Source organism: Numenius arquata, chromosome 1, assembly GCF_964106895.1.
Source record: "Numenius arquata chromosome 1, bNumArq3.hap1.1, whole genome shotgun sequence".
NCBI classification, from domain to species: Eukaryota; Metazoa; Chordata; class Aves; order Charadriiformes; family Scolopacidae; genus Numenius; species Numenius arquata.
Window position 1 is genome coordinate 83,420,636 of NC_133576.1, and position 21,669 is coordinate 83,442,304.

A 21,669-nucleotide genomic window follows, 5' to 3' on the forward strand; every position below is an offset into this window, starting at 1 on the left:
CCGGCTCATGTTCAGCCGCTTGTCAATTAGAACCCCCAGGTCTCTTTCTTCCAGGCAGCTTTCCAGCCACACTTCCCCAAGCCTGTAGCAATGCACGGGGTTGTTGTGGCTCATCATCCCAGGCTGATTCTCTAAATAGAGTCAGACTAGCTAAGAGGCTATTTGGTTTCTTTTCTATCAGGTAATTAGAAAGATCACAGTCAATCCTGCATGCAAAAATCTGTGAATGCATAACAAATGTAAAGAGCAAACATTTGGGCCTCATGGGCTGTGAAGGAACAAGACGCCACCTTTGAAAAGCAAATACTCTGATAAGTTCTACAAACTCAAGAGACAAAAACCTAGATTTCTACTGGAATAATCATACTGTTACTGAGCTTGGCATTTTGTATTCAAAGATACAAAACGCACAGCTTTCTCATGTCCTGAATGTGTCTCCATTCCTTATATCTCTTTTGCGTCAGAAAAGATGCTGTAGAAACCTTTTCCTGAGCTAAAAGCAAACCAAATTTATGGCTTCCAGGGCTATAGCCGTGGGTAACGTCTCCTGGATGAGACTCCTGTGAAAGCAAAATTAATTCACTAGTGGCAAAGAGGCACAAACTTGGTGCTAAACCTGTTAAAAGTTAGTGTGTTAATAGTACGTTAGTCTGAGGCTAAGAAAAGTCAGAGAGAAATCTAACTAACAATGACAAAAAGAGATAGCGATGGAGGTAGCTTACACCCTCTGGAAATAAAAGCACCTTCTGAATCCCACCTTTGAACGGGGATTAAATAGCAGGTAATTTACCTGTCAACGTGAAAAAAAACCATCTCAAGAGTTAGAGAAATCTCCTTCAGAACTGACACCAGTGAGACAGCAGGGAGGCTGTCTGACTTTTAGAGAAAGGTTATTTTCTTTTATTGGTTCGTTCTAGGAGTAGGGAAAAAAAAGAGGTTCCAGGAAATCAAAGTGTTTCCAAGCAGCTGCATTATAGTACAATTATGGAGGTTATTCCGTGAGCCATTGGGCTGCCAATACACAATCCCAAAGTATCCCAAGATACTAACAATTTCTCGCCTATGAGCGCCAACTCAGATGGCAGCCTCCTTTGGTCACAAACACTGCCTTATGACAAAAATCTATTGTCATCTAGACACATCCATTTTCCTTCACTGGATTTGGTTGCAGACAATTATTTACCTACAAACTTTGCTACAGGTACCCAGTATCAGGTGAGACGAATCCCGTGACTTTTATCCATTATCGAGCCCGTTCCTCTGCATTCTCAGGAGATGTTAAGCTGGCCTAGGAGACCTTCTCTCTTGAAGCAATACAAACATCTTTGTGATAATCAAAAAAAGGGAAAAGGACCTCTACTAGGAAGAAGCCGAGATCCTGTTTCCTGCTTCTCGGAAGACAACAAATGCATTTCTTAGAATTTAAGAGACACACGTGAGTAAGCACAATTGGCTAAGTTAGCAAATAAAAGTAAACTGAATGATTAAACAGGAAGGAAAGGCTTAGGCTGCTTCAATACACAGAAAACTACTTCAAAATTGAAAAAAAATACGGGGCGGTGAATACCTGACTTTCGCATTGTTTTTAATACCAGTCTCATTGTATCTGGAAGACTCGGAGTGTGCGTGCACCCCTAACAGACATCACTAAGGCACAAATAAGGCTCCGGTTCAAGAGCCCAAGGCAGCTGCATACCCAGCACGTACATGCATACGCAGAGCCGTCAGGAAACTCACCTTCCTCAAGTCTTTATTTCGTCAAAAAATTCTGACCGTGCAATGCGCCTTACTCTCACGCATCTACTCCATACGTGAGGCTGAGAGATCCAGGTGCGCAGAGAACAACAGACAACATTTGGCGTAAGAACAACTGCTCTGTGCTGGGGAACAGCAGCCCTCGCCCTCAGCGTTGCTTTGAAGTCTCTGCGGAGAAAAGGTAGTGACGGAACGCCATGGTGGCGCACAAACCCCATGTTGAAAACATGATGGCTGCAAGTCACACTCTTCCTCGGATTTTGCAGGGGATTCTCAGGGAGATCTCACAGATGAAGGCCGGCAGAGGAGACTGGATGTTTATCTGCGTTTATACCTTTCATGAACAACCTAGAGCTGCAAACAAAAAAAAGCAAGTAGCTTCACAGATGAGAGTATAGGTCATAGAATTGTCCAGGTTGGAAGGGACCTTTAAGATCATGTAATCCGACCATCAACCTAACTCTGATGAAAACCATCACTAAACCATGCCACTACGCACTATGCCAACCCGTCTTTTGAACACCTCCAGGGATGGCGCCTCAACCACTTCCCTGGGCAGCCCATTCCAATGCTTAATAACCCTTCCAGTGTAAAAATTTTTCCTAATATCCAATCTGAGCCTCCCCTGGCACAACTTGAGGCCATTTCCTCTTGTCCTGCCACCTGTGACTCGGGAGACGGGAACTCACCTAAGCTCCAGCGGATGAGCTGCTTTTGAAAGCACTGGTCATGAATGCTACTTACTAGGATACGCTTAAATAAGGTAATTAAAATGGAACACTGTGTTTTCTAGCTGTTTTTTTATTGTTACCGAGTACAACTTTGAAGACTTCTGCTTGGATGTCTAGGTCTTTGTTCTGCCAAAGCAGGGCACTGCTATTGTTTGCAGCCCTCGTTACGCCACATTAGGTGCATCTCATCTCAAATGCAATGGCTGAGCATTTTGATAAAGCAGGATTGGAGTCACACTCAGGAAAACCGGTTGAGATAAAACCATGGCCCTTCCCCTGCCAGTACCACAGTTAGATTGTCCCAATGCCTTCCCAAGGATTACTTTTTACCAGCTGCAGATAAAGCTACTTTTCTAATATATTTTGGGCAAGAGTGGAATATCAAGAACGGTTGGGCTGCTTAAAAATTCTGTACTCCTGCAAGTATCAATTAAGGAACCAAAAAGCTAAGATTTGTGATTCAGACATCGTTTAAACAGGCGGAAAGGGAGCATAGAGTTTTTGAAGCTTGCACGAGTTGAGAGAACGCTACAGAAGCTTTTGGATTAACCCTGACGGGCAAGAGGAGACCTCTATGTACTCCCTGAAACCAACCTACGGGTCAGGCCAGCAGTGACCAGTGACTAACTCGGTGCCATTTTCTTTGATAAAATGATATTTAACAAGGTAGAAGCAACTGCACAAAATTGCTCCCTGCTGGCTGTGGCGCACGGAGCAACCCCATCTCCCAGTTCTATTTGTTCTCATTTACTTGGAGGGAAAGGAAGAAAAGAAGACTCACGCTGGTCCATTAGGCGAGCGCCCAGAATGCTGCTCTCTTACATTACAGCTAGCCAACGCTGGTGCTGTTTCAGGGAAATACCAAATGCACTACTGTTTCTCCACGTAGAGGAGACCAAAGAAGGGAAAAGAAAACAATTCTGAGGCTGAAACTTTGAGAAAAAGTGCAAAAAGGAAGCTGCAGGGGAAAACTTAAATGTTTTAGACTGAGGGGAAAATCAAATAAAGAATACTTAAAAAAAAAAACAAAACACCACAAAAAACAGCAGGGAAGATGAAAGACATTAAATACCCCAATTTTTCTTGTCAGGACCAGAGCTTGAGATAACTGCCCTGACTTACTAGTTCTCTCACAGTACTGGTATCTAATCCTTAACAGTTCATTTTTTCAGATGTACAAATGTTTGCATTTCCGCAAAAACAAAATTAATAATGATTAGCAAAATGGGAAGTGGACCAGAGATACTTCCTTACACTGTTTCAGCTGCCTCTAAGCAAACTACAGTGTCAACCCATCTGTTTAAGGCAGTGTCTCACAAACTTTTGGATATAATGGTCCTAGGCAGTTTTGATACACCTCGTTCTGTATTGGTTTGGTTTTTTTTTTTTGAAACACTTTTAAAGGCAAAACTAAGTTTGTTTAGTAAGAGGGGAATGTCTTAAATAAAATTCTACCTTTTCTTGTAACGAACCCTCTTTGAAAAGATGTTTTAAGAGACTATTACAATTGACTTGAAGAACACTTCAGTGAACAAAGACCAACGCACATACTGACATCTTCAAAGTAACAGAGTGCAAAAACTTCCCTCGCCTTTGTTAGAAATCAGATACTCTATGCTTACGTTTCCTGGTAAAGTGATGTATTGCTCTTGCAGTACCAAAAAGACCTGAAAAGTTTTTTTTTTATTTTTTTCTGGTCTGGCTATCAACTCTCCCATGGTTTTAAACCGAATGCAGACCACCGTAACGGTATCGCTGGCTGCCAGATCTTGCGGCACATTTGCAGCTGGAACACCGCTACATTTTCTAAGTTATGAAATGCAATTGAAACTGAACATGAAAAACATTTTTAAGTCAAGATATGTAAGTTTACTGTCATAAAAGGAATGCTGTTAAGTTTTCATTCTACACACTCGGGTGAAAAATTGGTGAAAAGGAAGTCAAGAAACAAAACCGCATAAAATCTGTAACAGGCAACAACATACAAAGTTTCAAATATAAAATCATGACTTGTATAGCTTGTTACTTGCATCTTTTCACAAGAGGAAATTAAAAGAACCACACATCACTGAACTTCTACACAAGCTTCTTGTGTTTCAACGTCATTTATTGAGGAGTGAATGAGATACTGTCAGACATGCCAAAGAGACTTCACATTCAAGGGCTGGAAGCTGAACAGCTTTCCTCATTGAGTCACTGTACAAGTTGTTTTTGGGAATCTCAAAGTGCAATCAATGAGGTCTTCATGCTCGATGTTTGTCTTCAGTTTTTCATCTTTTGATCTACTAAACTTGTTGGGCAGAAGGACACTTTCTACCCTACAAAGACTCACACTCCAATTAATACAATTAACACTAGATGTAGAGAAACGTTTATCTGTTATAACGTACATCTACTGCTGAATACAAGGTCTTAAAGCTGTTTCTTAATTCATTATGTCTAATGAGAAAATTCAACTTGTTTCCCTTTCGCCATCGTATGGATGGCTTATACCGTTAGAAAAATACTCTTCAGTGCTATTGTAGGGTTTACAGGAAACTTCTTCCGCGTTGTGGGGTAGAAACCGATTTAAACACCGTTCTGAAAGAATGCTTCTTCCTGCTGCCACTGCCTGTAGGTTGCAGAAGAATGGCCTACACGCACTACAGTTCTGGTTTTACTCAAAAAAGAAACAAAAGAAACCTAAACAATAGGGTAAACGTTTATTTGGAGTTAGTTTTCTTGCAGATGATAGTTAAGGCCCTTCAAGCAGAATTCAGGAGCTCCTGTATGGCTGCCTGTTGATCTGCATTGAGCTGTGATATGCATTCTGTCCACAGTCCTCCAGATGTCTAGAAAACAAATGAGAAATTGTCTTTATGCAGGCTGACAAGTTTTTAAGGCACACGCTAAATCTTCTTCTGTTTACAAAGCTCAACATTCATTTTTTCCCCTACAGTCTGAAGGTAAATCATTTAACCAATGCAGAAGTCTTGTTTCCATCTTAGTGTTCCTATCATTCCCAGCCAAAACAAGACTTCGCTATACATAATTGATCTATACATGTATGTGACATCGTATTGTTAGAAGAAAAAAAAAATAAATAAAAATTGACTAATATTGAGCATTTGAGGTAAACTGAACAAATCATAGAATGGTTAGAGTTGGAAGGGGTCTTAAAGATCATTGAGTTCCAACCCCCCTGCCATGGACAGGGACACCTCCCACTAGAACAGGTTGCTCAAAGCCCCATCCAGCCTGGCCCTAAACACTTCCAGGGATGGGGCATCCACAACTTCTCTGGGCAACCTGTTCCAGTGCCTCACCACCCTCATAGATTAGTTATCAGGAAGAAATTTTTCACAAATCTCCCCTCTTTCAGTTAAGAACTGTTACCCCTTGTCCTATCGCTCTGCTCCCTGATAAAGAGTCCCTCCCCATCTCTCCTGTAAGTCCCCTTTAGGTATTGGGAGGCTGCTATAAGGTCTCCCTGGAGCCTTCTTTTCTCCAGGCTGAACAACCCCAACTCTCTCAGCCTGCCTCAGCAGTATCATACCCTAACATAAAGTTCCAAACCCAGACTTTAAGTACTAACTGCAAGGATTCATATTTGTCAGCCAGAATCTAGAGCAGCCATTTACACCACTTTCACTTTGAAACTTCATTTTCATTCATTTCATTTTATGCCTTCAGAGTTTTAACAAGTCATTTTCTACCAGAATTAATGGATCTCACAAGCTGATACACTTGTCCAAGTGAATGCTTTCCAAAATCATGTATTCCTAAAAATTCTTGACCCTGAGTTTTACCAAAGCATGCCAAGTGGAATGGAAAATAATTCAACAGCTGCTGCTCCAGATCCTCTACACATTTTTATTAGCTATATGCTCGCCAGGCACATTACTGTCTATCATTAGGTGCTGCAACTGTCAAGTAACTCCACCTGATAACATCTGGCCCTGGATCAGATCTGTCCTACGAGCACTATCACTTACAACAGTGCAGGGAGGTGCAGCTGAAATACTTCGCCATCCTCCTCACCCGGCACCATAAGTGCTCATTATGGCATAAAAGAAGTGAATCTTGAGGCAGTTCCCCAAGGCAGGGAAAACATTGAGCAGCCACCTGTGTTCGCACTGCATTAAAGAGGGTATTAGTAAAATTACTTGTGGTTTGCACTCATTCTCTAGCAAAGATCCCAAGCCTCTGCTACGTTATTAAGTCATTAGTAAGGTGCTGGGGACCCCTACAGTGAACATATGTTGGATCAAATCCTGCAGTACAGTTCACTGATAAAAAAATAGCCAGATTTCTCTCCAGATTTTAATTTCTGGATTTTTAAATTTTTTTAAATTATTTAATTTTCTCAGAAAAAGAAAAACCCTCAAACAAACCCACAAACAGCTAATACTGGCTAGCATGTTAACCATCTAGCTGTATCTTAATTATTTTTTTTTAAAATTAATAAGCTTCTGAAATTTAGCAAGAGACAGGTTTTGTTCAAGTGCAAATGTTATCCAGTTTTATCATTAATGGTTCAAGAAATGTCCAAGGATCTCCAAGAGCACTTGTTAAAGCACTATTCTCTAAGGAAACAAGGCTCTCAAAATTGGTTTAACTGTTTGGTTCTACTTCTGAAAGTAGATTATAAATATTCCCTTTATACCTAAACAAGCATTTATTTACCTGCACTTGGCGAACAACATTAGCCAACCGCTTGGTACATGGATCTTCGTGTTTAATAGCTTCATGAATTTCACCATCCGCAATTATACCAAATATTCTGGGAAGGTTAGAGTTGTTGGGACCGAGGACAATTGGGTTGTTGCTGTTACAAACAAAATACATATTACAAATAAATCAATGTTTAACTAAAAACATTATTGTAAGCATATGCACAAGTGATTTTGAAATATATTGTTCTAAACCTGCTTATTTACATCTAAGTTTCTCTCAGCTAAGTATGCGTAGCTTTGTTGCCTGCTGACAGAATGTTCCCTCTCCTGTTAATATTTAACCAGCTCACTCTTTAATCGGCCTACACTTTATCAGGAAGAAGTTCTGAACTTTACAGAACTGCTGAGTTCCAAGCAGATGGGACTGTAAATAGTGTGACAGAAATACTCTGCCTAAAAGGGCTTGCTTACTCTTTCTCTCTCTCAATGCTGCAAGGGGGAGGAGATTGTGTCACTGGCGTCGGGAGCACCAGTGACTTCAGCTCTCCGTCAGCGCTCACTGACACAGCAAGTAAGCAGTTCTGTTCCCTCTTTCCCAGCCAAGTGTTGGAGTGGAGGAGTGCTGGCAACCAGGGATCTGAGTGGAAAACATGATCTGCTTCCAGCCCTGCCACCTACCACTGCAGGAACGCAGAGACCATAAATGTAGGACTGACAGAGCGCCAGAAAAGGACGTAGTGAGGCTGAGCCACCTGCACAGAGCTGGGTACAAAAGTGTGCTAGTACTGCAGTTCCTGATTTCTATATAAATCTCTATACACATACATGTCAGCATTCTTATGGTGTCTCTGCACAACTGTACTATCATCGGTACAGAGATCTCAGCTATCACCACCTATTTTGAGACCTTGCCTTTTTAAGACAAAGAGATACAAGGTATTCACATGTTAGAAAAGACCGTAGGGAAGCTAAGATACTTCATTTCTACTTTTCTACTAAAATATAATACAGTGTCAGCCAGAACATGGCTACTACATAATGATTCAGAAGCTGACATTCCTCCACTCAATTATGAAGTGCAACTTGAACTAGAATATTTTTTTTCCCCCCTCTATTGACCTGTAGGAGGGAGCACAAATCTAAACAACAAGCTGCGGGACAAGGTGCCTTCAATAATAACTGAAATCATTATTACAAACTTAATAAGGGAGATAGCACTGTATCATGAATTCAGCTGTATTATTTCTCTGCTTCATACTTTGTTTTGTTGATACTCAAGCTTTTGGAAAGCAAAAAGGTACGAAGCTACTTTAAAAGGTTATGAAAAGAACAAGGGCACACCTGCTGCTCTTAAGTAAAAAGATTGATAAGTAAAAGCAGAGTATCAAAAATTTTCCTGAAATTTTCTGTAAAAAAACCTGCCAGTTTCTCAGTTTTGGAAAACGAATGCAAGGAAGGAACCTGCAAAGTGGCTTACTTCCTGCATTAACATCAAGACTTTGCCTTACCTCTCAATTAAGTCACATAGATAATTGAAAGTATGAACAGCTTCTTCTTTATCTTCATGAAGTGGAAGCCATGATAACCAGTGTGGCAGGACTTCTTCAACGTTTACACAGTCAGGCTTGAACTTCATTATCTTTCCTACAGCTGAAATGCAGTTCTCTGTTGCATTGACATTCTCTTTGGTTTTGGCATCTGGTGACTGAATGACTCTCACCAGCAATGGAAGCGCCTCTAATTGGTAAACAACACAAGAATAAAGTTTAATGCACAATCAACTTATATTTTATTAACATCACAAATTCTACATGAGACAACTGCACGTATTAAAAATGGGATTTTTTTGTGGCCTAAACACCAAAATCCAGTCATCCCAATGTCCCACTACTTCCAGGTTCTTCCCTGATCAATAATCATGATATGAAAACCAAACAGATCAACAAAGGTATGCAACGAAACACAAGAAAACCAAAAGTTTGGATTTGTTTTCTAAGTTCAGAAGACAAAAAAAATAAAAATAAATCTTCCTGTGTCTCTCATTTGGAGTTCTGCAATCTACAATATATAAGACATTGTAATTTATAGTAAAAACAGATAACAAGCACTATCTTTCTAATCTAACAGGTTCTATAAACATGGGATGATAAAAAGCACCAATGCAGCGATGTTCACATTAATTTGGTCTGTAGTGCATGTCTACAGTGTACACCTGCAGTACATCTATTGCTTGTGTGCACATGTATATGTACATACACATCTCCCACCGCTAAAAGGTGCGCTAGGAAATAAGCTCACACGAGTAACCTCATCTGGCGAATCCACATGGAATGGTTTAGATTGTAAAAATCAAACACCAAGGAAAAATGCCAATTTCCTTGATAGGTTAATAGCAATTATTTTTTTTTTTTTTTTTAAATAGTCATGCAGGTAACCATATGCACAGTTACAAATAAACGTCAATATCATGTTTTTAGTTACTAGTGCCCATGCAAGCTTCAGAGCTCTCTACATGCAGGCAGGAACAATTGTCCTTGTGTTCTTCTGCCAAAAATATAATGCTAAAGCTGTGCATTTCTGTATCAGCACAGAAAACAGGTTGTGGAATTGTGCAGAAAGCACACTTCAAAATAACTCCAATTACTAAGGAAGAGCGAGATCTCACACTACTTCATTTTGATGAGTAAGTAGCAGCTTTGCAGTTAAGGAATACTCAATGACACTTGCTATATTAACTTCACCAAATTAGATTTTTGAAGAATTTAGAAGCTATGGAAAAATGCAATTAGCCCTAAGCTAGATGAGGACACTTTTATGGGGCTGATAAACATGACAGAACTGCAGAAACCCTGATCATCAGACCCACTAGCTTGTGTACTGAATGCAGGATAACAATGCCGGACTTTCCTGCAAAGCAGAATTTGTTTCATAGAAGTCTACAATGTCCAGGCAAACTGAGGCTGCAATTTGTACCTCAGGTTTTTATGACTGCCGAAGCTAAATCTCATCTATGTTTTCTCATACTCCTTAATACTAATGGATGACTCTGTAGGTATGTGTGTCCTTGCAGCTGTAAGATTAGGAGGGCATCAAGAATTCAATCAGTGTAGTCTCCTCCCTACAGCTTAGCAGACAAGCTTTCTTCTTCTCTAGAAAGCAGATCTATTCTCACATTCATGTTGTGGTAGATAATTCCCCCAAACCCCTTTTGACTATAGAAGACAATCTTCTACAACAATAATCGTTTTTTTCCCCCAGGACTGACTGCTCTGGCATCTTGCACCGCCAAAAGTTTCGAGGCCACTGATATGATTTAGGAAGAAACACATGCAGTTGATTAATACAATATTCACAGAGAATAGCTGACTATATTCTTCCACCATCATAAGAAATAGAAGCAATGTTGACAGTCACATAAATTGTAACTTTGTAACTCCATTTAGAAAGTAACTTGATTTGTTGTACTTTTTCTGCAATCTTATTTCTTTGTTCTTTACTATTTTTAACTCTTTGTTTCATCATAATGTGGCTCTTGCACCATTTACAAGTTCTCCCTACATTCCTGTATTGTTTCAACCGACTGCCAAAACCACTCATGTTAATACATCTGCTTTTTCTGAATAGTCTCGAGTCTTTATATACTGCTACAAACTTGCAATAGAACAATATGCCAGTGCTACATATTAATCAGTAAAGAAGTTAAATTATAAATAAAAGCTCACAAACGTGATGTTTTCAGAGAAGAGAGTAAAACCTATGGGGTAGAAAGCTTCTCATGCCATGGATTTACGTTGTTTCTAATCGCAGCACATCATCTATTGAAATAAATCACAAAGTTCTTTCATGTACATACAAAAGTATTTAAAGTACTTTTGAGGTGCCTGCTAATAAGCTGTATGCTGTAAAGCAAAAGGGTTATTTTATTTAAACATCCAACTAAAGGAGAAGCCAAGTGTCTGGGTTTAATCAGGGATTATTTGTTCAAATACAAAGAAAAGGATCAAAGCCGTTATAAAGTTTAAGTGGGCCAAGGTAAAGTCTAATGAATTAAAAAAATAAAATTAGACTTCAACAGATGCTAAAAACCCCCCAAAACTCCAAAATCAGATTTATCTTAACCTCAGTCTCTACTTCTCTAGTCTTGGGACAAGACAAAAACCTGACAGAAAAGTTTGCAAAAGACTCCCAACCTTTTAGGAAGTATTTTTCTAGATAATTTTAAATTTTAATGCTCTTAATGTTTCTCTGCAAGGCTTCTCCCTGCTTTTTCTTTTTTTTTTTCTTAAAAAAGTGCCACCTCATCTTGATGGTCACCATGTGACAGTTACATTTACATTAATAGTGAAAATTATAAGCTCTATTGATGTAGGTAAGACTTGTGTTAAAGCCCTAATTCATCCCTATCACATGCTGCTTATTTTCTTACATCACTTAATTCAGCTTTCATTTAAGATTCATGTGAAATACACATTCGATACAGCTGACTATATATTTTCTTTCAAAAGGAAAAAAAACCCTCTGATAAGAGGTGTTATTTAGTGTGCAGAATTAACTTTGTTGACTGGCAAGAAGAGTGCCAGCAGACAACCATTTCTTTAAATTCAAGACAAATTTGAAGTTTTAGAGAAACTCGAGACATTCAGGAAAAAAAGCAGACCAAGTGTTTCTGATAGGCATTATCATACTAATTTAATTTCTTATCATACTCATTTAATTTCTTAGTCACAGAAATCAGGCTCCTTTTTATATAATGGGAAAGCAGAGAGCCTCAGTAGTTGTATTTTAGGCAACTCCTTAATAGAGGTCACTTGTGTAACTTTTCTAGACATCCAAAGGGTTTTGCATTAACACGTAACCACATCAGAATTAGTAAAAAGTGACTATGAGGCAGGTGTGTACGAGAAACCTACTTTTTATGAAATGAACATTTGCATGTCAGACCATATTTTTTTAAAAAAAATATAAGTCAAGTTTGCTAAGGGGTACATCCTGCAACAGAAATGCTACTAAGCAGAACATCATTAAAAGCCCAAGGAATTCAGGCACTTTACTAATCAGCACCAGTCTGCCACACAGGTTATACCGGCAATCTATTTCACTGCCAAAGGGAAGAGACCTCATTAACCAAAAGGTGAGCAATCTTTAATTTCTGATTTTTTTTTTCCCCAGAACCACACATTCAAATAGTTTTATCGGATGCAGGTACGTACCTGTGCAAAAAGGACGATAGCTGTCTCCACCAAATTGTGCCATAACTCCAACACCGTAGGCAGCTGCTTGCCTGACCTCTGGGCTGTTGTCACATATTGACTGTAGCATTGGCCTCAGGAAGTATTCAGCGTACTTGAACGAGGAAGGGCTACAGTGCTCTACGATGTCATCAAAAATGCATAGCCCCCACTGCCTGTCTGGCCATGGCCTATGTGGACACTGCACCAAAAACAGGTCACGTTTAAGCCACCTTAAAGTTGGTAATTTTCGTAGAGTCAATGAATATATCAACAGAATAATTATAGTAACAGTAGTCTGGTATTTTTGTTAAAATCTTCCCAGACTAAATTTAACCCTACAAACACATAATTTTCTGTAGTGATACTTGCAGAAATACCATAAACAAAACAAAATCCAGGTGAACATCTGAGCTAATCAGAAGAATAATGATTTTAGGCTAAATCCTTTACCTCTGTTTCACTCTGTTACTTAGTTCAGTGTCAATTTTCCCCACTAGCCTATAACACTTTTTTAGGCCTCCTCTTGAAATCCGTTTTACAGAGTATTGGACACTCCCAGGCAAATTACGTTTCTCAAAATAGTTGTGTGGGTCAAGATTCTGGGTCTTACAACACAGAAATTAGAAGTAGCACAGCAGCGCAGCTGTTCAAAAAGCATAGGGTAATACATGATCCAGAATAAACCTTCAATGCCTGTACTTTGTAAAACAATAATTGTCACATTCTATCAACCACATCCTCTAAGATTCCAGCATGGAAGGCCTATTAACACATCAGAAAAAAATAATAATCAAAGTCAAACTAAAAGAAAGCAAGGTACTTACAATTAGGTTGACAATTAGCGGAAGTAGCCTTTCAAACCACGGCAGTACTTTCTCCTTGTAACTGCTGAATATTGAGTGCAAAATGTCTGATACTTTAGTCAAAATATAAACGTCACTGTCGTCCTGATAGGAAAAGGATACAACTCACCTTAAGACTAACAGTCTTTAAAATAGTGGAAGTCACATGAAATGCTAAGGTCTCTAAACTAATAGAATAAAGTTGTTCAATGACTTGGTTTCGTAAACCCAATCCTTTAAACTCTACTACTTTTCAGCTCTTGGTCTAATCACAGAATGAAAGAATCATAGAATGGTTTGGGTTGGAAGGGAGCTTGAAGGATCATTTAATCCAACCTCCCTGCCATGGGCAGGGACAACTTTCACTAAAACAGGTTTCTCAAAACCCCATCCAACCTGACCTTGAAACACTTCTAATCGTGGAGCATCCACAACATCTCCGGGCAACCTGTTCCAGTGTTTCACCACCCTCATCATAAAAAAAATTCTTCCTATCTTCAATCCAAATCAATCTTTTTTCAGTTTAAAAATGTTGTCCTGTCACTAGAGGCCCTGGTGAAAGGTCTCTCTCCATATTTCACATAAGCCCTCTTTATATATTGAAACGCTGCAATGAGGTCTCCCCAGAGCCTTCTCTTCTCCAGGCTGAACAACCACAACTCTCTCAGCCTTTCTTTATAGGAGAGGTGTTCCAACCCTCTGACCATTTTTGTGGGCCTCCTCTGGATCTACTCCAACAGGCCCATGTCTTTCTTGTACTGAGAACCCCAGAGCTGAATGCTCAGTTGAGGTCTCACAAGAACAGAGCAGAGTGGGAGAATCACCTGCCTCAACTTGTGGCCACACTTCTTTTTATGCGGTTGAGGATACAACTGGCTTTCTGGGCTGCGAGCACACATTGCTGGCTTACGTGCAATTTTCCCATCCACCAACATCCCAAAGTCCTTCTCAGCAGGGGTGCTCTCAATCCACTCATCCCCTACTCTGTATTGATATTGGGGACTGTCCCAAACCAAGTGCAGATCCTTCCACTTGGCCTTGCTGAACTTCATGAGGTTCACATGGGCTCACCACTCAAGCCTGTCCAGGTCCCTCTGGATGGCATCCCTTCCCTCAAGTGCATCAACCACACCACTAAGCTTGGTGTTGCCAGCAAAGTTGCTGAGGGTGCAACTGAATTCCACAACCTTTGATGTTAATAAAGATACTGACTGAACAGAACTGGTCCCAATACAGACCTTTGAGGGACACCCCTTCTTCCTGATCTCCATTTGGACATTGAGTCATTGAATGCAACTCTTTGGACACGACCATCCAGACAATTCCTTATCCATTGAACAGTACATCCATCAAATTCATCTCTCTCCAATACAGAGAAAAGGATGTTGTGGGGGAGCAGGTCACAAGCCTTACAGAAGTCAAGACAGATGATACCAATTGCTCTTTCTTAATCCACCAATGCAGTCACTCCATCATAGAAGACACCAGATTAGCTGGGCATGATTTGCCCTTTGTGAAGCCATGTCAGCTGTCTTTAATCACCTCCCTGACTTCATGTGCCTTACCATAGCTTCCAAGAAAACCTATTCCATGATCTTATTAAGCACAAAGCGAGACTGACTGGTTGGTAGTTCCCAGGGTCCTCCTTTTTACCCTTCTCAAAAATGTAAGTCGATTGATACTACTCAATTGCATAGGACTTCAAGTTTTGTTTCAAGGACACAAAAATTATCAAGACAAACACAGTCTTGTGCAAATTTACTGCTTCAATGGATTCCCTTTACAGAAGGCAGAAGGCCCTTTTCTTCTTCTGTACCTTATAGATACTGTAACAAGCTTTCATTGAAAAGTAAATGGATAACTGCCTTTGTGACAGAAGGTTGTGGCAAAAATTTAAGGAATATTAATCCTCTCCTCTTACCACTTAACCTCATTTTTCACCTTGCCCAATTAATGCATCAAACTGGTAAAGTAAAAATCCTTAGCTCAGATTCAGCTTTTAATTCATGTTGTAACTGCAAGGGAGGCTTGTTCCCTGGACACGCTTCTGCTGGGAAAACCCTGTGACTTTGTTTTAAAGCAAGTTCTGTTGTACTCAGTATGGCTCCTTTAATCAGTTTATACTTTAACAGGCAGGGAAAACAGGATACAGGTAGCTCCTGGTCCCTAATGAGAAACTAATAAGTACTTCTCATGCAAGAGACAGCTTCCCACTACTGGGTATTTAAACCCCCCCTGGGTAGACAACTTCTGCATTGTCAAGGCATAATTCAAGCAATATCTCTGGAACATACACACAAAAATAGAGGTAAAGAATTGCTGCATCACACCACAAGGTCCACCCGGGCTGGTATTGCCTGTTTACTAATAGCTGATAACAGATGCTCAAGGGGAGAGCATAACACTTGCATAGCGTATGCCTTCTCCTACCCTCTATCAAATCAGCTTAGTTACTGCTTAAGCTAGGGCTGTATTTGAATATCTTACCAAAACTACTGTTTGAATATCTTTCACGACTTCTCTACTCCTTTATATTTCTGCTGCCTTGAGGTAGGGCTACATAAACATATTCTGGGACCAAAGGTGTATATCCAAATGTTACTCATTACCATATGTTAATTTTGTCCATATGGCAAGTGACATTCTGGTCCCACTCCTACTTTCACAGGGTAATGCAAAAAAGTCTTCCTTGCAGTCTTTAAAAAAAAATCAGCAAGGTCAAATATAAATTAAAGCATTTTTTTAAAATGCCTTGGAACTCTGTTGCAGAGTGTGGACTCAGCTTTTCTGAAACTGCCCCTTGCTAGCATTTTCTCTCATTATCACTACAGAGTGACACATAAGAAAAAAAGGTAAGAAACCACCTAACTCACTGCCCACAAGAACGAACAGTAAACACTGCAAATAAGAAAGGGACTAAAATCAGGAAAGGCTCTTGGCTCAGAACTGGAGTTTTGTTAATTTTTGATACCAAGCAGTATGTAGGTGCCAGAAACCTATCCTTCTGAGTGTTGGCCCTAATGATCCCAAAGGAAAGGGGCTCAAGAACTGCACTGTTATTTAAGAAAGTATTTATATATGGGTGCATGATCTGTTAAGATATATTCTGGAGCCTGCATACAGGTTAAACTCATGCTTCACAGTTCAACCTCACAAGCTTCACACCTGCATTGTGTGGCAAAAAATGTCCTAGTTAAGTTTACTGAGTATCCTTTATGTCTCATGTTACAAGCAGCAGTGATTTATTATTCTATATTACTCCCTCCATACCAATAACGATTTAACAGAACGATCGTCTCTCTTCTACAGTCACCTTCACTTCAAACCAAAAGTTAATTTGGTATCATAGTGACTTTGGTATTCTCTCATAAGCAAACACATTATGCCAGCTATTCATCCTGCTGTCCTCCTTTGATAGTATTTTAGATCTATTCTTTTTGAGACAGGCTCCTGACCTGACACGTCATAGGTCAGAGGTGTGCTCGAGGTTAAGAGGCACCTAGGTCATAAGGCACAAAGAGAAAACAAGTCAGCAGGGCTAGGCCTTAGATTATCACTGATACAGCATTTGACAAGAGACTATTTAAAGTCATCTAAGAATTGTTTGAGAGGGTGAAGAAAATGAAGAGCTTTATCCTGAGCTTCTTCCTTCAGAATACTGGACATGGAAAACTTTCATATTTTCTAATTCAAGCGTGACCCATTTCTTACTGGAAGTGTTGAAGGAATATGGTAACAGAACATTCTTCCAGGAAGAAGTAATTCTGAGGATGCACTATGCTTTAATTGAGTAGCATAGCACATCCATGTAATGTATTTCTATCCTAGTGCTTTACAAGTGGAAAAACTCCCCAAACCAACTTACTTCATCTTGTAATGACTCTTCAACTTGTTCGTCATAGTCTTCATCTTGTCTTTTCACTACATTAAAAAACAAATATTAAACCATTACTTTTCTACAAGTGCGTAAGAATCCTGTGAAAGGGAAAAAATGATGCAGCAACAAATTTAGAAAATAGGAAACAGTAGCTGAAGATTGCAACAGGAATTTTGTCTTTAAGAAGCTTCAAAAGAGCTTTCACAGAAAAACAAGAAGTATAATGAGACAGCTTAGTTTAAGAATGCGTAAAAACGCATGAGATAGAAATAAACACACCAGCTTATCCACAAGGACAAGAAAAGTGCATAGAAATAAGAAACTATCATTGCTTTAAGAAAACGGCAAAGACTTCAGATAAAAAAACCCCACAGAAATGACAACACCATAGACATGTGCACTGTCTTCAAGTAAATCTGTCCATCAACTTTTGATTAAACTACAGTATTTCTGCAGATGATGCCATCTTCATCCTCCCAAAGTTTACAAATAGAACTCATGCATTCTGTTGTTTCAAAGCCTAATTACCTTACATAAATATGCAAATTAAAGAAATCTGAACTAAGATTCTTTTTGTGTGTTCAGAAATTATTAGGAATTCTGCTTTCAAGAACAGCCATTATCACGTGTTAACAGGAACTTACCCTGTCTTAATTCTTGATTTTTAAAGTGCTCTTCTAGCTTTCCTTTCAATATTCCTCCAAGTTCTTCAAAATGTTCATTGTTAAGGCATCCATCTCCCATTACCTCAATGCACTAGTGAAATAAAGGGATCAGTTTTTCAGCTTTAAGTTACATGAGCAGTCTCAATGAAATCTAAGCACACAGAGAATATTAATACATGCTCTGCTTTAAGTGATCACCAGCAGAAATAATACTAATAGAAAATAAATACTGTAATCAACACTCAAATTATACAAGTAAGACATGGTACCACTATGCATTTTGAGCGCATAACTTTGCAGTTAAATGAACAGTTTGCAGTTAAAATGAACAATTCTGGTAGTTATTTTAGGTTAATACTTTGGTTCTTGCAAAAAAAGCAAAACTGAGGCTTTCAATCAGCTACAAAAACATTTATAGTCAAAGCAAAACTGGTGTAGAGGAAGCCCTGCATGTCTTCCAGCCATTTAAATGAACATCAAACACATGTCCTTTCTTGCCATAAAAAGCCACAAACAATAGTGCGACAAAATTCATAAGGAAGAAGGTTACCTTTGCAAAAGAATGCATTATTTCTGAGAGAACATCTGAATCTGGTTCTGTCCCAATGGCTTTGATGAGCGCATCACACATAAAGTGCCACATCTGCGTGAGGTACTCTGGCCCACGAACTCTAGCACATTCAAGAAGGAGGGGCATCGACTCTGCTGCTGCCACTCGAACACGTTTCATGATTAAGGAAATAGAACACTGAAGGCCAAGGTGCAGCACTTAGAATTTAAACACCCATCATCATAATGAACTTATTAATTTTCTACCTGACAGATTATTTTAAATCACATTCTAGTGCATTTGATCTCTTAATTAGACACAGATTAAAATCACAGGAAAATTAAACTGTTTGCTATCTAAAAGCTGTTTCAAGCTTGTTTCAGGCCATGACAGAAAAGCTACTCAAGTTCTCCTTCACTGCATCTGCATGAACATCACTTTCTCTACTGCTTGCTTTTAATGTTATAGATGTGCTTATTTAAAAAGAAACTAGGGGAAAAAGTAGGATACGTTGCCTAAAATAGCGTGTAAAACAATGTTCTCAGAAACAGTTTCTGCTATAAAGCAACAGAATATTTTAACAGTAACACTTTCAATTCATTTCGGAAAACACTAAGCACTACTGATTCTTCCAAACTAAGTTTCCATTTTCACAGCAGAATCCATTAATAGGATATCATCATGGAAATAGAATTTCAACAAGGGAACCATCAGCTTTACAACTTGCTCTGTGTACTCAACGAATCCTTCTTTTAGCTCCTTTGCATAGCAAACCTGAAACACAAAGCACGGAAATGCCACTTTTAAGGGAAAATACTGTTACTAATATTTTTCAACTATGCAATGGTGAGAAAGATTGTTAAAAGTTTAGGGTTTTTTTTAAAAAAAAGTTATTCTAAAGCATGTGTAATAATACATTTACCTACCCCCTCCAGTGTGGTATTTTAACAAACCCCGATAGCAGTACAAATCTCACTCTTAGTACATGCATGCATTTTTTAAACAGAATTCAGAAATATCAGTATTCACAAAAAGGAACTTCTTTTTAACATCTTGATTTTCTTCAAAGTTTTGCTAACAAAGGAAAACTATCTGTTCATCTTAAAAATTGAAGCTCCAAACTAAAGAAACTATTTTTAATCAAATAAGCCACATACAATGAAGCATGTGAAGTCCAAACTTAACACTGTCACCTGAAGAAAAACAGAAATATTTCATTTGATACTATAAAGAATATCTTCGCTACAGATTTTGGCTTCAGACTCAATTGTCCAGCAATACATAGATCACCAAAACTATTTTTCAGGATACATAGTCCTATTAGTTTTGGTGATCTGTCAGTCCTATTACTCACCAGCATCTGGCATGCAGTTGCTTTTTCTTCAAGGCCTGCAGTTTTAATTCCAAAACTTTGCTGATCTCCTAGATTTACAAATTCCCAACCATCATCATCACTCATATTCTCCATATCTTGTGCTGTTATACAGAAGAGGGGAGAAAAAAAAAATTAAAATCTAAAAGTGCTCCAAAAGTGTGTATTTCAGTACTTTTTCAAGGAAAACTCTATGCTAAACCTACTGTCTAAAAGAGCTACTTCAGGTTTAATGGATGCAGTCTTCATTAAAGGTCCCATGACAACAGGAAGGTACTGCTGAAATTCCTTTCCAAGAATTTTACACATTCTGGCCCATGCCGAGATCATGTAAGAAATCTGTAAGAGAGAAGAGTTAGAATTTTCGTGTCCTGCATTTTATTTTAATGCTTACTTAAAAGGAAAGCATAACAGAAGAACATTATACAATATGACTTTTTAAAAATAATGTCAGTAATGCATAAAACTTATTTCAAAGATAACTCATCCAATATGCAATCCATATAAAAACGCATCTTCAAAAGACCTGTCCCAAGTCTTTATTTGTAGTGCTGTGTTGACAGTACTTCTGATCAAAGTTGCTATACATGTAAAAATGTGACAGTGTAAGATGTACTTGTAATGCTATGACTGTCCTGAAAAGTAAATTTCCTTCTGAAATAATTTCCTGAATTTAAATGACACTACTGAGCTGCATTCGTGGAAATAGCAATGAGAGCAAAAAAAGAGTGCAGTACTGTGTTTTCACAGGAGTATTTGTTTCAGATACACAAGTCAAAATAGCTCTCCACTCATTAGAGCAGCTGTCTAACGAGTCTTGTAGAACTATTTATAAAAAGGTGACAGCAAGGGAATAGGTCACACAGTGCCAAGCAGAGTAGTTACTAATACACAAGGAATGATTACCCACATGCTGAAATTTCTTCGGCAAATATAGGACCTGGAAGTCTCATTTCCTAAACACACTTCTGTGAAAGACTCCAAGGCCATCAATCTCAATTTTTTTAAGACATGCTGAACAATTAGTCTGAAGGTGTAATTACATGGGGGCAACACACATGACAGAAACATCACATGTACAAAGAATGTTTTTAATACTAACCGAAGAGCTACACGCTATGAAGACAATTTTAACATACCTGTGGATCATCATCTTCTAGATCACTGAAGTCTGTTTGTGTCTTCAATAACAGCTGCATTACATCTGATGCATCCTGCATAAACTAGATATAGGAAACAACTATGTTTTTAAAGGCAAATTAAAAGGATACTTCTCAAGACACTTAAAGGCTTACTTAAATTGGTCCTAAGTCCGAGACACTACCCAAGACATAAGCTATAGCTGGAAATAGACTGAAATGTGGATAAAAGTGAAACCACAAGTTCTTTTTCCAGAAGCATCACTGAGTCATTCTTGTCTTAAGCCTCACTGTACCCTCTGTTCATATACTTGAGAGCAGAGGACTATTTAAATAAAACACTACATAAATACTAATATTCACAAAAAAAAAAATCTGAAAATTCTAACTTCCCCAGATATCTTCCTTAGTATTTTGACTCCTTTATGGAACTGGGATAAAAGCTGAGAGCAGAAGCTACTTACTGAAGCTACTAACATTTTAGGTAACACCATTGGGGCATCTGATGTGACATCTACCCTCTTTTCACTCCCCATGTTACCAGTAGTCCTCTAAGAATAATTTATTAAACATTAGTTGCATTTAAAATCTGTTTATAAATTTAGTTGCATGAATGGTAAGTTTACCAGTGGTTCTTCTAAGTGAAAGGAAAGGGCCGGTAATTTTGTGGGAGAGGCTATTAGTATTTTTGTACTGTGTACATCACATTGTTTTACTTTTAAGTGTGATTTTCTGTTTTCTTCACTCAATAAAATGAAAATCTGTAAACCATAATGCGAACTTGCTATCAGAACTTCCCTTAGACTCTTATATAGTCCTTCACAGTTGTTTCTCGGTACTGTTAGAGACATG

The 21,669-nt window shown here is 38.7% G+C and overlaps 1 protein-coding gene across 1 annotated transcript in view; it reads right to left on the bottom strand.

Annotated features, from left to right (window-relative positions):
* Window positions 1–4,337: 4,337 nt before the first annotated feature.
* IPO5 (importin 5) overlaps window positions 4,338–21,669 on the bottom strand; it is a 44,403-nt gene continuing 27,071 nt past the window's right edge. Inside the window, exons 15-26 of the mRNA XM_074151374.1 lie at window positions 20,818–20,901; window positions 19,885–20,017; window positions 19,661–19,782; window positions 18,984–19,080; window positions 18,307–18,479; window positions 17,736–17,847; window positions 17,080–17,135; window positions 13,197–13,319; window positions 12,352–12,571; window positions 8,650–8,878; window positions 7,152–7,293; window positions 4,338–5,317 (exon numbers count right to left, since the gene is read on the bottom strand). Coding sequence (XP_074007475.1) covers window positions 5,231–5,317; window positions 7,152–7,293; window positions 8,650–8,878; window positions 12,352–12,571; window positions 13,197–13,319; window positions 17,080–17,135; window positions 17,736–17,847; window positions 18,307–18,479; window positions 18,984–19,080; window positions 19,661–19,782; window positions 19,885–20,017; window positions 20,818–20,901 — 1,578 coding nt within the window. The 3' untranslated portion in view covers window positions 4,338–5,230. The remainder of the gene's footprint in view (window positions 5,318–7,151; window positions 7,294–8,649; window positions 8,879–12,351; window positions 12,572–13,196; window positions 13,320–17,079; window positions 17,136–17,735; window positions 17,848–18,306; window positions 18,480–18,983; window positions 19,081–19,660; window positions 19,783–19,884; window positions 20,018–20,817; window positions 20,902–21,669) is intronic.